This window comes from Bubalus kerabau, chromosome 13 (genome assembly GCF_029407905.1).
Source record: "Bubalus kerabau isolate K-KA32 ecotype Philippines breed swamp buffalo chromosome 13, PCC_UOA_SB_1v2, whole genome shotgun sequence".
Classification (NCBI taxonomy): domain Eukaryota; kingdom Metazoa; phylum Chordata; class Mammalia; order Artiodactyla; family Bovidae; genus Bubalus; species Bubalus kerabau.
In genome coordinates, this window is record NC_073636.1 from 70337882 (window position 1) to 70354211 (window position 16330).

The 16330-nt window shown below is 49.9% G+C and overlaps 3 protein-coding genes and 1 non-coding gene across 6 annotated transcripts in view; 2 read left to right on the forward strand and 2 right to left on the reverse strand.

Annotated features, from left to right (window-relative positions):
* Positions 1-5271, forward strand: part of TOP1 (DNA topoisomerase I) — a 94002-nt gene extending 88731 nt beyond the window's left edge. For both annotated transcript variants that reach the window (XM_055545049.1, XM_055545050.1), the window contains 3 exons: positions 2535-2629; positions 2850-2999; positions 3993-5271. In XM_055545049.1, coding sequence (XP_055401024.1) covers positions 2535-2629; positions 2850-2999; positions 3993-4095 — 348 coding nt within the window. In that variant the 3' untranslated portion in view covers positions 4096-5271. The remainder of the gene's footprint in view (positions 1-2534; positions 2630-2849; positions 3000-3992) is intronic.
* Positions 1213-15760, reverse strand: LOC129625229 (translation initiation factor IF-2). Its single transcript, XM_055543342.1, has 5 exons — positions 15651-15760; positions 14917-15508; positions 13691-13830; positions 6364-6459; positions 1213-2218 (listed from the first exon to the last, which is right to left on the reverse strand). The coding sequence occupies exons 1-3, from the start codon at positions 15758-15760 to the stop codon at positions 13693-13695; spliced, it is 840 nt and encodes a 279-aa protein (XP_055399317.1). The 3' UTR covers positions 1213-2218; positions 6364-6459; positions 13691-13692.
* LOC129626326 (U6 spliceosomal RNA) lies at positions 8704-8807 on the reverse strand. Its single transcript, XR_008701929.1, has one exon. It is a non-coding gene; the product is annotated as a U6 spliceosomal RNA (small nuclear RNA).
* The window catches only part of PLCG1 (phospholipase C gamma 1), a 34059-nt gene continuing 32826 nt past the window's right edge, over positions 15098-16330 (forward strand). For both annotated transcript variants that reach the window (XM_055545043.1, XM_055545044.1), the window contains exons 1-2: positions 15098-15197; positions 15657-15975. In XM_055545043.1, the coding sequence (XP_055401018.1) occupies positions 15759-15975 (217 nt within the window). In that variant the 5' untranslated portion in view covers positions 15098-15197; positions 15657-15758. The remainder of the gene's footprint in view (positions 15198-15656; positions 15976-16330) is intronic.

Consider the following 16330-nt stretch of genomic DNA (forward strand, 5'->3'; position numbering starts at 1 on the left):
TAAGCTGCAAGGCACTCAGCATTTGATGATGATCATTTCTATGTTACCTACATAACTAATCCATTCTAATATATTAATCCACCATGAGAATTTGTAGCTATTTCACTACAAAGTAGATACATGGGTTACAAAGTAAACCAATCATCTTGAAATATATTTACCCAAAAGTCTGATATAGTAATCATGGTTTTACTAATAGGTGTGTCTAATAATTGTAAATGTCAAGGTAGTAATGAATATAAATGATACTTTGATTTCTGCAACAATTACAATATGAAATATACATACTGTCTCTTGGTGATGAAGTCATAAGTGTTACTGATAATACTATGTTTAGTTGCCCACATCCATAACTGAAGAAGAAATGAGTTTCAGCTGCTGCTGCTAAATCGCTTCAGTCATGTCCGACTCTGTGCAACCCCATAGGCGGCAGCCCACCAGGCTCCCCCATCCCTGAGATTCTCCAGGCAAGAACACTGGAGTGGGTTGCCATTTCCTTCTCCAGTGCATGAAAGTGAAGTCGCTCAGTCGTGTTCGACTCTTAGCAACCCCATGGACTGCAGCCCACCAGGCTCCTCCGTCCATGGGATTTTCCAGGCAAGAGTACTGGAGTGGGGTGCCATCGCCTTCTCCGAGTTTCAGCTAGGGCTTAATTAAACTAGATTGCTTCTTTTTCATCTGTATTCACGAAATACTATACCTGGACAGCTGGAGTTCAAAAACTATGCTGTAGAGTGAGGCTGCATACATGTTTCCAGGCCCAGGGTGTTTTCCTTCTCTTGAAATTTCTTCCAGATACGTACCCAGGTGTAGTACATATGGGTCAAAAGACACATACAACCTGCAGTTCATGCTTCACATGCCACCTGGCTTTGCTGAAGGAGTGCACACATCCACAGTACATAAGAATGTGTCCACAAACGTCTCAGATCCTTGGACCATGTGACTGGCAGGCAGAGAGCCCGTCCACACTGCCCATCCTTGCACCTCTGTTAATAACAGTGGTCATGTGGTACCATTTACTCTCCTCAGGCTATCATTTCAAGCCAGAAATAAAAGCATGAATATTCAGGTGTTGTTTACCTAACTCAGGAGACCCATCCCTGAAGCATGAGGAGACCTTTTGTTGGTCTCACTCTGGAACCACTGTTTGGGCAGTCCAGGCTGCCTGCCAGACGAGCCCTCTAAGCCCAGGAACCCTCTCCTGTGTGCCCACAAAGCAAACACAAACACACACCCCTGTTTGCCAAGTGAATCAACGGGGTCTTTAATGCTTTGAGAGAATTCGACATAGCCTGCCAATTTAGTATTCACAGAAATGGTTAAAAGATTGTGGTTTGTTGCATTTCTAGCCTAAGAAGAATCTGGCTAGTGGTATCTGTGACGCTTTTGTGTAGAGTCAGTTCCTTCAGTTTGACTTTGGACAACATAGATGTTGGAAGTAAGCCATTCGTAGTAAAATGCATTTAATGATTCTCTCACAATGATGGCCTCTGTTTCCAGTCTTGGGCTGTGTGTGTAAATCTAACAGACAATGCCAGGCTGAGAGCAACAGCCCAGTGTATAGGAGTCGGGCGTGCATTTATTCTGCAGAGGTTCCCCTGATCTTAGGGTTAGCACGGTGATAGCAGGTCAGGGTTCGCCTGCCCCAGCTGTGAGCTCACCACTCTGGGGCCCCAGCCTCACGGTGTTGCCTGCTGCTATCCTCAAGTGGGAACTGAGAACGCAGAACCAGCGCTCTCAAGCAAGAGAGGCTGCGACTGTCTCTAAAGATTGGGGCCCCAGGAGATTTCATTTGGAGAAAGAGCTCCATAGCTAAAAAGTTTTCAAATCTGCTTTGAATGATAACTATTTGAATTTCCATTCTGTCTCAGCTTTCTCGCCTTTTAAAAATGGAATGCCAGAGCCAGGCCATGCCACATATTGGCTTGGAACAGATGAGGCTAAGTGGTTTGGCTTCCTGGGTACCTTTTAATTGCCATTTTCTAGTCCCTTGGGTATTCTCTTCAGTGCATCTTTTTTTTTTTTTCTGGAGGAATTAGCAGCTCTTCTCAGAGTGCTGGTAGAATCCGAGGAATGAGCTGAGCTCAGTAGATATAGCGACTCTTGTCTCAGCTTCATAAACAGTATCTCCTGCAGGATTCTTGGGATGGAGGTGACAACCTGGCACAGGATCCATTTGATGAACAGCTTTCACCTGTCATCCTCTTCCCAGTATCTAAAACCAAAGTGTTCCCTGATTGAAAGATTAGTACCCACACTCCCAGTCCCAGTGGGTTCTTTCCCTGAGTTTCTGGATTAATGGGTCCCAGAGTCATTGCCATAAAACCTTCATTTCTTCAAGGGTGACTGAAGAATATAAATGGTCCTGGAATTCAGCACCCGCTGCATACCCACTCTGTGCCGTCATGAAGCCACCCCTGGGCGTTTTATCAAGAACAGCCTACTTGGTGAAGACATCTTCTCTTAAGGAATCCTGTTTTCTCTTTGGACTTATTTTATTCCTGAATTTACTGTTGTTCTTCCCTATCCAGATTGATGCGAAGAAGGAACAGCTAGCAGATGCCCGGAGAGACCTGAAAAGTGCTAAGGCTGATGCTAAAGTCCTGAAGGATGCAAAGACCAAGAAGTACGTGCCTGGTGTGATGCAAAGCTGGGGGTTGGGTGAGAGAGGAAAAGGGTCCCAGCATCAACCAGAGGTCCTAGCTTTCCTAGGGTTTCTGAGTGACATTCTAGAAATGTTTGGGCCTGTGGCTTTTCTGCTTTTACTGCCCCTGGGTGGCAGTGTGGGGATACTGTGCTCCTGTCCAGAGGCCAGGCCCAGTTCCTGATGACTTCCTTTCTTCCAGGGTTGTAGAGTCAAAGAAGAAAGCTGTCCAGAGGCTGGAGGAACAGCTGATGAAGCTCGAAGTTCAGGCCACAGACCGAGAGGAGAATAAACAGATTGCTTTGGGAACCTCTAAACTCAATTATTTGGACCCAAGGATCACCGTGGCTTGGTAAGCACCACGCCCTTCTTAAAGGCCGCCTGCTGGCTTGGGAAGGGTGATGGGGCTCCAAGAGCGTTGTCAGCTCTCACATGCAGTTCCTACATTGCACACTTAAGAGTGTCCTCTGTCTTCTGCTGTGCGCACTGCAAATGCATTGGGACATCCTGGGTGGTCTGAAATGGTCAATACTGTTACACCACTTTGGAGTGTTATTATGTCTGCTAAGGCAGGTATGGTCCCCACCCCTAGTGGAACTTTAGGACAAAAATGGAGACTCTTAGTCCTTATTGAAGGAAAAATAAAAATGAGCCCATCTACCTAAACTTTAACTTCTCAATTAAAAAAAAAAATGTTTTTTTCAAGTGAAGGAAAGAAGGTACAAATAAGGAGAAAATAAAAACAAAAAATGAGAATACAGATCTGAGCAACCTATGCAGCGAGTCTGCACCATTGTTTGCTTGTTGCCCTGTAAACTACCCTCCCCAATAAAATAATATCCAAAATAAATGACTTTTTTGGAAGATGCTTATTAGTTAACTTGAATTATTAGTTTCTGGGCTTAAGAGGAGTAGCCATCCCCTGTGGGCCAGGAGTTCCAGCCAGCTCTTGTCCCCTTTATGTCCTGTCTGGTGCTGGAGGTTTGGTTGGCTTTGAGAGGCAATAGAGTATAATGGTGAAGAGCGTGGATTCTGGAGCCAGCGTGCTTGGATTCACTTTTCAGCTCCGTGCTCACTAGCTACATGAGAATGAAACCAAATCACCTAACTTCTCTTAGTTGTTCTTCTATACCTTTTTCATTTGTACACCTGCAATCGTACCTACTTTAGAATGTCAGGATTCAGTGAGTCAAGTACATGAAGCCCTAAGAACACATCTGGTACCTTATTAATTCTCCTCCTCACCAGATGGAACAAGAGAAGGCAGCACATTCAGGCCCCAACCCGGGTCTGGCCCACATCTCCTGAGATACACTAACCCCCCTTCTCTCTCCCTTATTTGCAGGTGCAAGAAGTGGGGGGTCCCCATTGAGAAAATTTACAACAAAACCCAGCGGGAGAAGTTTGCCTGGGCCATCGACATGGCTGACGAGGACTACGAGTTCTAGCCAGTCTTGAGGGGCAAGAGTTCTGTGAAAAGGAACAGTGTGGTTTGGGAAAGATGGATAAACTGTGAGCCTCGCTTGCCCTCACATCCGAGGGAAAGAGGCAGCAAGTCTTAACTAACATCTTTGAGAAAAGATATTATAAGGGAGAGCTGAGCCAGTTGTCCTATGGACAACTTATTTAAAAATATTTCAGATATCAAAATTCTAGCTGTATGATTTGTTTTGAATTTTGTTTTTATTTTCAAGGGGTCAAGTGGATGGGAATTTGTCAGAGTTCTGCCAGGCAAATTCACTGTTTCACTGAAACATTTGGATTCTCTTAGCTACTGTATACGAAGTCCGATTATATTGGTGCGTTTTTACAGTTAGGGTTTTGCAATAACTTCTATATTTTAATAGAAATGAATTCCTAAACTCCCCTCTCCCCCATTTCAGGAATTTAAAATTAAGTAGAACAAAAACCCAGCGCACCTGTTAGAGTTGTCACTATCTATTGTCATGGGAATCAATTTTCATTAAACTTGAAGCAGTCGTGACATCGGCAGTGTTTTGGTTCAGACACCTGTTCACAGAAAAGCATGATGGGAAAATATTTCCTGACTTGAGTGTTCCTTTTTAAATGTGAATTTTTATTTCTTTTTAATTATTTTAAAATATTTAAACCTTTTTCTTGATCTTAAAGATCGTGTAGATTGGGGCTGGGGAGGGATGAGGGGTGAGCGAGTCTAAGGATAATAAATAATCAGTGACTGAAACCATTTTCCCATCATTCTTTGTTCTGAGCATTCTCTATGCCCTTTCAGATACCCATCTTTTTCATTTAAAACCCCAGTCTTTCACTTGAAAGATTTTATTGTATAAAAGTTCCACAGGTAAAAAATTTAGAGGAAAATGAGTATTTGGTCAAAAAAAAAAAAAGGAAAAATAATCAAGATTTTAGGGCTTTTATTTTTTCTTTTGTAATTGTGTAAAAAATGGAAAAAAACACATAAAAAGCAGAATTTTAATGTGAAGACATTTTTTGCTATAATCATTAGTTTTAGAGGCATTGTTAGTTTAGCGTGTGTGCAGAGTCCATTTCCCACATCTTTCCTCAAGTATCTTCTATTTTTATCATGAATTCCCTTTTAATCAACTGTAGGTTATTTAAAATAAATTCCTACAACTTAACGGAAACTTGGTGTCTGCCTCTGTGTTAGCCCAGGGCCCCGGGCCAGAGTAGGGCTCCAGGACTGGGCCTTGGTGTGAGATGTGGTCTGCCTGCTCCTGGCTGCAAGGGTGCCTCCCTCCCCAGGAGCTGGGGCTGCATCTGTCTTGCCACCGTGGGTGTGGGCTGAAGGGGAGGGAGCCAAAGTCCACATCCTTAGAAGAAGGCAGGCCCAGGAAGTGAGGGCGGGTACAGAAAAACTAGAACAGGTGCGGTGCAAGGACTATATTTGGAGCCTAGGGTAGGTTTATTGAGCAAAGTGGAACAAGTGTATTTGGGAAGCAGATTTTAGAACACTTCTGTGTGTGCTGGTGAGAAACAGTAGGGAGCTTCTTTGGGCCTACTTATGTGGCTAAGTTACCGTCAGGATGGCGGGAATTAAGGATCCTAAGCCAGTTAAAACACGGAATCCCAGAAGCTCTCTCCAGACAGACAAGAGATCCTGCTGACTGAGAGAGAGAGTGGTCTGGAACCACTTCTTGGTGCTCTAGTACCCGAGTCAGTCAGGATCCCTACAAAAATTGTTCCTCCTTTCATCCTAGGTTATAGCTAAGTCTGCGATGAAGTTGAAAGATTAAGTCTCCTGGTCAAAAGGAGCAGGCAACAGGAAGGCCAGAGTGGTCAGAACCGGTCATTTAGCTAGCCTAAGTCCTCTAGTCTGCCAGCTAGGGGTGTATTCTGGGAGGACAGCCATCTCCATGATGGTCTCTGAACTTGTGGGCTGGGGATGGGCCAACTGCAGAGAATCCTGAAGGGTCCTTGGCAGCCTTTATTTCATCAGCCAGTGAGGGAGGCAGCATTCACCCCAGGGAATAAAGGAAGGTACGGAGCCACTATTGCCTTGGAGCAAGAGACCAAAGCCACGTATTTTGAGTTCATTAGTTCTGGGGAAGCTATACCACGGAATGTAAGGAATAGCAATAGAGAGGCTTGTCCACGAGCCCTATCAATGCACTTGAGCAGGACCTGTCACAACCAGGGGACAACCTTGGGTCACCACTGGAAACAGGACAGGAGGCCCTGCAGGCACATGTTACTGGTGAGCAGAAACCTGTGCCTACCTTTCCTGGCAAAGACCATTCTTCTGAGGGCAGGTGCAGAGCAACTAGATGCTGGTCAAGAACGGCTGTAGGACATCCTGGGTGGTCGCAGCAGGCCTGGGAAAGCAAGCCAGAGAATGGGAGAAGCTGACCTGATGACCACTGCGACAAGGGAAGAGGCCAGACAGAGGTGAGGGCCAGGTATGTATGCAGGGCCTCAAAGGACACTTGAGCATGAAGTCAGGAGGACCACGCCCCGCTTCCTAGTCATCTGGCAGGCAGGTTCCCTCCTCCCACTTCCAGCCCTTAGGTCGGAGCGCAGGGTCTGCCCCACCCTCTCCTGTCTGGCCCTTCCGTGATGCTGGGGTCCAGCTGTGGGCAGAGGGAGACCGCTTCCATGTGCCACCCCAGCCAGAAAGCTAGTGCTGGCTTGGCCCCTTCCTCCCTCACTGCCACCCCCCACATCCTGTCAGCAGGTCCTGTCTGTTCTCCCTGTCAAGTCTACCTCGGGCCTCTGCCACATTTTTTTTTTTTTTTTTTTTTATGAAAAAAAAAAAAAAAAAAAACCCACAACTCCCAGCCCTTTTCAGCCACCACCCCCTCCCTCTCTCTATTTCACAAACAAGCACCTGGAATGAGTCACCTCTACCACCCGGTCACTCCCCCACCCACTGCAACTAGCTTCTGGCCCATCTTGCTTCCAGTATCCTCTTCCACTCTGACCAGTCATCCAGGAATGAGCGACCAAACCACTAACCAGGCTCTGCTGCTCCTGCATCTCAAACTCGCTGTGGCACCAGACACTTCTCAAAAATCGCTAGTGATACTTCACATGTCAAAATCCACCCATTTCCAGTGTACGGTGACTTCTAGTAACTACTGAGTGGTACAGCCATCAGCGTACGTCAGTTTTAGAACTTCGTCCCCTCCGTAAGATCCCTCATGCCAAGGATAGTTAATCCCCATTCCTACCTCCAGCCTCCACAAATCTACCCTCTCTATATAGGTCTGTCTTTCCTGGACATCTCACATAAACGGCATCATTCCCTTAAAGCACTCCTCTGGTTTCCATGGTGCCACCCTCTCCTGATTTTATCCCTCCGTCTCAGGCTGTTGGCTTCTGTTACCTCCTTTATCAGGTCCTTAGCTGCTCGGTTCTCTTCTCAGCCCAGCTGATTTCATTCACGCTTGAACATGACGAGCCCCACATCTCTACCTCCAGCCTAGACCTCTCTCCTGAGATCCAGACACACACTGCCACACCTTGGCGGGGATGTCCACGGCCTCTAGAACCGTGTTCAGAACCTACCACCACCAGCCCACTGGGCTTGGTTTAGCATCTCAGGGAAAGGCACCACCATCCACTCTGTCTCCCAACTGGAAGCGAGGGCAGTCATCATCCTTCACACCTTTCTCTCTCATATCTGGTAAATCACCAATTCTGATATCACCTTCTAAATACCACATACATCAAATACAGGTATTTCCTCCATAGAAAACTTAAGAAAAAAAATTTTTTCTTTCTGAGAAAAGGAGTTTTACTTACATTTCAGTCTTTACAAAATCCCTCATATAATGGGTTGTTCTCTCAACTTGTTTTGAACCAAAAAGCACTTTTTTGGAGAAAACACATTATTATCCTGAAATGACCTCAGTCAAACTAGTTTTGGACGATTGTAAGTAGTCCCCTGACAAAGCCAGTAAACAAGGAAGCAAAGAAATTTACCACAGACTGGGCAATTATTCTCACAATCCCAAGCACTGCACTTGAACAGGTTTCTTCAAGATCACTTTAAATAGCAATACGGTGTTGATATATGTTTTTAAAGAGTCTTTTAGAAAAACACTGAAATATTTACAGATAACATTATAGAGCTAAGATTAGTGTCAAAATTATATGGAATGGATTAGTGGGTCAAGTTTGACATGAAACAAGAGTGGCCAAGAGTTCATAATTAAACTGGCTGATGAGTACATTTCACCATGCTATCCTGTCTCCATTTATATATATTTAAATTTTCTGTAATATTTTTAAAGCAATACAGTCTAAGTGGGGATTATGTCAATCATTGATACGTATCTACAGAAGAAATAAAAAGAAAGCTATTTAATGTTATACAGAAAAGTAATTATGCTTAGGTTAAAATTTCCAGTTGACAACATCACATACTGATTCAAAAAGTATTTCCTCTGCAGCAACAGGGATGAATCTCAAAAACATTATACTGAACACAGACCCAAGGGTACATACTCTGTGATTCTGCTTACATGAAATTTTAGACCAGGTAAAACTAACCTGTAGTGACAGAAAGTAGACTTTGTGGTTGCCCGCTGGGGGCAGGGGAGATCAGCTTTTTTTTTTTTAATATGGAACGCTTCACGAATTTGTATGTCATCCTTGTGCAGGGGCCATGCTAATCTTTGTATTGCTCCAATTTTCCTGTATGTGTTGCTGACCTGACCATGAGACGGACTCTTAAAGGGCACCCAGAACACTGTTTGGGGTGATGGAAACGTCCTATGTCTTAACTGGGTGGGGTTACAGGTGGGTATACATTTGTCAAAGCTTTCCAAACTTTACACTTAAAATGGGTGCATTTTCTGTAGGGTATTCCTCAATAAAGCTGATTTGTAACGGCGAATTCCCTGGTGATCCAGTGGGCCAGAACTACTGAGCCCACGTGCCCTGGAATCTGCTCCGCAACAAGAGAAGCCACCTCAATGAGAAGCTCTCGCACCGCAACTAGAGTGTAGCTCCTGTTCACCACCAAGTAGAGAAAGCCCGCAGGCAGAAATGAAGACCCAGTGTAGCCGTAATTAATTAACTAAAAAAGTTTGAACATAATTATTGAAAAGGCCAGTGTGGGAAAAAAATCCTCATAAATTAATATATCATTTTAAATAATGTGTGACTTTAAATGTGGAAAATATGTAACTAAATAAACTGCTATCTGTGGACATCTGAATCATGTATCCCTAAAACTATTTATGCTGTCATGGGAGGCCCACATACCACAACAAAGAGTAGCCCCCACTCTCCGCAACGAGAAAGCCTGATGCAGCAAAGAACCAGTGCAGCTAAAAACAATATATAAACAGATAATTTTAAGTTTTCTGCTATAGTTGCAAAAATGGCCACAAAACACGTGTGGTGACCTTATTTTGAAAACAAGTGATTGACAGTCTTGTATCTGGAGCAGAATACCTCTCACTTGACTCTGTGTCCACAGCCACCGGCAGGTCTAATAAGGTCAGCTGTCCCTCCCTAGTGCTCCAAGGGCCCTTATCACACTGAAATGTCTTCTGCTGACAAACGTGTGTTGGCATTTCTCTCCCCTCCTGGAGTGGGAACTTGGTCTGATTCCTTCTGCTGTCTCATTGCTACAGGGGTGGCATCAGGAATGTGTGCTGGAAGAAGGGCAGAAAAGGTGGAAAAATAGCAGGTCCAACCTGGCCAGGGCCACAGTGGCTAGCTAGGGCCCCCTTCTCTGCCTGCAGAGAGGCAATTACAGTGTCCCTGGAGTCCAGCTCTCCTGCCTCGACATCTGGGTCCCAAGACAGGGGCCATCAGCAGAGGGGAAGCAGGGTCTGCAGGGAGCACAGAGTCCTGGCCTGGTTTCCCCTCGAGCGACAGAATACACGAGGCTCTCGAGTGGCTGAGAGTATATCGTGGGTGTGCAGGAGGATGAGATCTAAAAAGTGTGAGGCCCACTGACCAAGGTGGAGCCATGGATGGATACTGGGGACCAAAGCTTAACAGCCAAGATGACAGGTTGAGGGATGGAGTTCAAGGTGCACCAAGGGGAGTACTCACTAAGCACCAGGGGACTAAGCACCAGGTGCAGGCTGACTGAGAAGGGCTGGTTAGCCGCCTAACATAAGATACTACTAAGTGAAAGTTAAAGAAAAGTTTAAAGAAGAGGAATAAAGTTTCATACGTGGATTAAATTAGACGCTGCAAGTATATAAATCTGCCTACCTTCAACTGTGGTAGAAGCTGCGCTTTATTTTCATACCTTCTATAGTCACTCAAGGCCATTACAGGGGAGAATGAAAACTGGATGGGGATTTGCTGTTAATCTGCGGAGAACATTCTCTACTATTTCAATCAAGTAAGTGTCCCCTTGAGAAACTTCCCTTATCATTTAACCCCAGGAAAATCTTTATCCCCCAAAGAATCAGTTATCAGAATACAAAGTTTCTGCTTTGGATACCAAGAAGCTCAATTTGATTTTCAATCACATTTGATTTTCAATCACCGCAGCAGTGCTAACCCATATTCACCGAATTACATTCCTCCTTCAGATAATAGCATATCCCATTTTTATGGTACCATATTTTTGATTTCTTAAGAAATGCTCGGAGTACTTAAGAATGAGAAGACATCTGTGGCAGACACAGGGATGTGCCGCTCAGATTCCCCTTTGAGGGAGTGCTTGTTGCTAGGAGACCATCAGCCCCCTAAGACCACCGTGGTTGCAGACATCTGAGGCCGCGCTCGGCCCAGGACAGGCCACATTCAGTGGCTGGTGGAGGGACTGCAACAGAGCTCCCCGGGGACAGGCTGAAGCTGCCACCAGACCTGCATCACAGCTCAACTTCTCCCAGTGCCCCCTCGCATTTCCTTCCCTCCCTTCCACAGTGCTGATCCCAAGGACGTGTTCTGAAAAAACACCCTGCACACTAACCTCTGTCACAGAGGCTTCCCAAAGAACCCAACCTGGAACAAGATGTAACCAAACAACTAAAAACAGAAAACACATCAGGTATGGGTATTATGGAAAGGGTAAGAAAATAGTGAAATGTTCATACCTAGGTGGAAGGCAACGTCATGTGGACTCTGGATGGGCCTGAATCCCATCTCTGCTGCCTCTTAGCTTAATCTCTCTGGGCCTCAGTTTTTCCTTCTGTAAAATGAGGATAATAGAGTACTTATACTCAGACTTCCCCGGTGGTCTAGTGCTTCAGAACCCACCTGCCAATGCAGGGAACGCGGGTTCTGTCCCTGGTCCAGGAAGATTCCACATGCTGCAGGGCAACTAGGCCCGTATGCTGCATCTACTGAGTGTAAGTGCTGGAGGCCCGTGCAGGACAATGAGAGAAGCCAGCACGATGAGAAGTCCGTGCACCGCAGCCAGAGAGTAGCCCCTGCTCTCCGTAAGTAGAGAAAGTTCACATGCAACAGTGAAGACCCAACCCGGCCATAAATAAATAAATAAGTTGTTCAAAAAAAAAAGTACTTATCTCAGGGCTGTCATGAAAAGTAAATGAGTCACCAGGGGTAAAGCAGTTCTATGGGGCTTACTATGTCAAGTGATGCTCTAAATGTTTGGTAAGTAAACACCCATGGGGTCAGGCTCACAGAGCCAGAGGGGCAGCTGGGCTGGGACTCCACCTCCCCCCCCAACTTCAGGCACAGGTACTGGTGTCGCCGGAGCATGCTGAAGCATGAGTGTTGACAGAAATAGGCTCGAGTGAGGCGAGCCCGGGTGATGTCATGGGCGTGTGCCTGGTGTGGGTGCTGGGCTGCGCCTCCCAGCCAGCGCAGCTGCAGGCACTGCCAGTAACACCCACGTCCCCATATATATACGCCGAGCTGGGGGAAGCCCATACCGGTCACACCCTCGGCTCGCCCTGCTTTTCCTGAGTCTCCTTGGGTGGAGGCAGGCACCTGAGGCCTGGGACGCCGGCTCAGAAGTCCCAGGAGGAAATGGGGCCCTGTTCCCTGATCGAGGGCCTGACAGCAGGCTGAAAACATGAGCTCCTGTTGGCAGGGATTGCTGGAGCCCCTGGAGGCCCGGCCCCAGAGGCAAAAGCAGAAGCCAGGAAGCCCGGGCTACATGTCGGGAAGCTCTCAGAAAATGGGAGAAATGGAGATTTCTAAAAAGCATCACCACCCACCAAGCTGTGAAGGCGACAGCACTTAGGAGGCCTCCTGAGAAAACGGATAAGATCCGATGAGCAGGGAGGGGCCCAGCTAGCCCCCAACCTGTCTTCCTGGCCTCACCAACCCCTCCACTCCACCTCCCCTCTCCGTGCTCCCTCTTAGTAAATTCTAGCCATCTTTCCATTCCTAAACTTAACTAAGCTCTTTCTGGCCTCAGGGCCTTTGTATATGCTGTTACCTTGTTTAGAAAGGACTTTCCTCCAACCCACCCCTAATAATACAGCCAGCCATCTCCTCACATCCTTCCAGCCTCTGCTGAGTCCCACAGAGGTCTTCCTTGTCTACTAGATCTGAAGCAGGTCTCCCTAATGTTTTAGCTCATAGCCCTCTGTTTTTTTCCTCCATCACAATTGTCCCTACACAACAGAGTGCTTACCTGTCTTAAATCTGTGAATTCCTTGGGGCCCAGTGCTGAGTTTCTCTTGTTCTTCCGACTCATGGCACTGACACTGAGCATAGAGAAGCTCAAGGCTGCAGACAGGGACGAGCACCACAGCAAGCCCCAGCAAGCCCAAGCCACACACTATGAGCGCTCAAGCTCTGCACTCACGCTTCCTGTGCCCAGGGCCAGCCATGCCAAGGGCCTCCCCTCACCCTTGCTGAGTAGCCAGCTAGCCTATGTGCCCACTGTCCACCGGCACCTACTGAAGCTAGAGGCTCCCCTATGAGGAAGAAAATGCATGGTGTCAGATAGATTGGGGTTCAAATCCTCACTGGTTAATTATGTGGCCTTAAGGCAAGCCGCAGAACTTCTCTGAATCTGTTTCTCATCAGTAAACTGGGAACAATAATCCCTGATTAGAGTAATTATAAGGATCAGGTGTGACCACGTGTTGCAAACCTTGTAATGCTGGGCCGGGCATTGGGTCAACTTTCATTCCCTCCCTCCTACTTTAAAGGCCCGTCACTAGGTGGCGGCCCATCTCAGCCACTCCACCTCCCCTCGGGTGACCACAGCCAACTAGCACAAACAGCTGCCTCAACTTCAGGCTGAATTCTCAGGTCCTTGGGGGCTGCACTTGAGGGGATCAACACACATACACACGCTACCACTACAGCAAGACAAGTCAAAGGCAGTCCCCAGACATTAGTCATCAGCCAGCTGGGTGGCCTGCCTGAGCACATACTCTTATATAAGTACTCACACATTCCTGGATGCCTGGATCTTTCCCTAATTTTTTTTTTCTTTATCATTTTTTGGAGGTCACAAAGAATTGGATACGACTTAAGTGATTAAACAACAACAGCACGTGGTATGTGAGATCTTAGTTCCCCGAACCAGGGATCAAATCTGTGCCTCCTGCATTGGAAGCATGGCGTCGTAACCACTGAAGTCACTTAACCAGGGAAGTCCTTGGATCTTTCTCTAGCATCAGCTAGGTGCCCTGCTGGGCCTCTTACCTCTAAAATGCAGTACGCTGTCCTGCTTTGTCTGGCTCAGCATCCATCAGACAGGCTCTACTGTGACTGAAGCTGTCTTTAGTTTGGGCGGTGTTCTGTGACGGGGCAATTAGACTGCCCGGGGTGCGCCTAGGGAGTGGCTGCAGCAACACAAAGAGTACAGATTAATCGAATAACCACCAAAAGAACTTGTGCCTGGAGAATGGAATGAAAGGGAGGTGGTGAGAGATGAAGTGGGAAAGAAAGGGGCCAGACCATGCCGGACCTGCTGGGCCAGGTAGGGGATTTTGTGTGCCACGGGAAGTTCTGGATGATTTGAGCCTGGAGGTAGGGAGTCAGGATTTAATTTCATTTTGAAGACCAGAGCATAGGGGCTTCCCTAGTGGTCCAATGGCTAAGACTGCACTCCCAACACAGGGGGCCTGGGTTCGATCCCTGGTCAGGGAACTAGATCCCACAACCCCCAACTAAAAGATCCTGAATGCTGCAACTAGGACCCGGTACAGCCAAATTTAAAAAATACAAACAAACTAGAGCATAGGGAATACATGCAGGCAAAACCAAGGAGGGTAAATAGTTGGGAAGAGAGAAGATGGGCCTTGAGGTTGTGGGCAGAGCAGAGACATGGGAAGGCACAGGGAATGGGACTTGATGGAGTGCTGTGGGGTTGAGGGATAGAGAGGAACCAAGGCTGTCTCCAACGGTTTTAGCCCGAGCAACTAACCAGAGGCATGTTCTGAGAAACTGAAGACCATGGGAGAAGCAATTTGAGGTGGGATGTGAGATGTCTATGCTACGTCGGGTCGTGGAACAGGTAACGGGATGCAAAGGGGGATACAGCTTCGGCGTTCGGGTGCCTGAATTTGGCAGGGGGCGGTGGGCAGTGACGCCGACAGAAGGGTCAGGCCGCCTTGGGAACTGACCCAAGACCCACCCCGGAGGAAGAGAAGCTGCTGTGTCGAAAGGCAGCGGCCAGAGACCGAGGAGGAAAACAGGGATAGAGTCGGCCTGGGAAAACGAAAGCTCGGGAGAGCATCTGCAGGAATGGTGCGGAGCCATAGGGCCTGAGCCCCCGTCCTCGTCGCGTGGAGACTTGCGGCGTGGGGGTTCTAAGGGTATGGCCAGGCCAAGACCACTGGTGGGCTCGCAGGGGATGCTCAGGCCTGTGGGCTACTCCGAATAACGGGACTCCCCCCTCCACCCCACCCCCCCACACACACACACACCCGCGAGGCCACTTCAGCCGCAGGGCCGGGACGATAGTGGGCCCGACGGTCGCAGGCGCTGCCGGCGGGGCCACCCCCGGCTGCCCGGGGAAGGGATGGGGGAGAGGCGGGACAGGCAGGCTGTCCGTCAGAGCCTGCCGACCAATCACCGGGTGTCCCCGCCCCCGCCCCGCCCCGGAGAGGGCGCGCGGAGGACTCGCCTCCTCCACCGCCGCCGCCGCCGCCGCCGGTGTGAGGCGGCCCGGCCTGGCCTGGTTCCCTCAGCCAGGCAGCCCTCCCAGGTACCGAGTTTGGCCGGCGGGCCTCGGGAGGCGCCCCGGACCTACACTTCTTTTCTTGGTGGCCGCGCGGGCGGCGCCCCACGAACGGGCTTCGGAAGGAGCCGCCGCGGCCGGGCCTGTGCGGGACGGTGGGCTGGGCAGCCGCCTGTGCGCGCGCGACAGACGGCCGGGCCGGCGCGAGACTGCCGCGCGTGACGGGACCGGCCGAGGCAGCCGGGCTGTGTCCGGGGCGGCGCGAAGAGGCCCCGCGGGGCCGTGGGCCCGGCTGGCGGACAGCGGGCGGCGCGCGCGCGCGTGCCCCGACGCGGGGCCTACCCGGGGGGTCGCGGGGCGCAGGCGCGGCGGGCGGGGGTCCTCCCCACGGGCGCGCGGGCGCCTTTGTTCCCGGCGCGCGGGCCGGGGCGGGGCCTGCAGGGCCGCCCCGCCCCCGCTCAGGCCCCGCCCCGTCTCCGCCCGCAGGAGCCGCCGCCGCCGGGGTCCGCTCGCCCGCCGCCTGCGCCGCCGCCGCCGCCAGCTCGCTCCCGCCGGGCCTGCGCCGCCGCCGCCCCCGGCACCCGAGCCATGGCGGGCGCCGCGTCCCCCTGCGCCAACGGCTGCGGGCCCAGCGCGCCCTCGGACGCCGAGGTGGTGCACCTCTGCCGCAGCCTCGAGGTGGGCACCGTCATGACTTTGTTCTACTCCAAGAAGTCGCAGCGGCCCGAGCGGAAGACCTTCCAGGTCAAGCTGGAGACGCGGCAGATCACGTGGAGCCGAGGCGCCGACAAGATAGAGGGGGCCAGTAAGTGCGCTCCCCCTTGCTGCACACCCCCGGCTCCCCGGGCCTGCCTCGCGGGTGCGCGCGCTGGGGCGGCGCGGGGTCTGCGCCCCGGCTCGCGCGCGCCCGAGGGCCACCGCTGGAGAGACTCCGGCAAACTTTGGGGCCCCGCCCCCGCCTCGGCCAGGGTGGTCACCGGGGGCGGGGGGCATCCGGGTCCTCAGTCACCTGACAGGACACCCCGTCCCCCAGTAAGGGGGGGGAGTGTTCCAGGCGCTTTGCCCAGAGGCCTAAAAATCCTAGCGAATTGGAGATCAGCGGGGCCGGCGTCGGGTCCCCCCCCCCCCCCCACCCCGGGAGCGGTGTCGGCCGAGGCGAG

Coding starts and splice junctions, on each gene's coding strand:
- LOC129625229 (XM_055543342.1), bottom strand. CDS start 15,760: ATGGCTCGGGTGCCGGGGGCGGCGGCGGCGCAGGCCCGGCGGGAGCGA. Junction 15,509..15,650: donor GGCGGCGGCGGCTCCTGCGG/GCGGAGACGGGG, acceptor CCCCCCGGGTAG/GCCCCGCGTCGGGGCACGCG. Junction 13,831..14,916: donor CGGCTGAAGTGGCCTCGCGG/GTGTGTGTGTGT, acceptor GTGTTGCTGCAG/CCACTCCCTAGGCGCACCCC.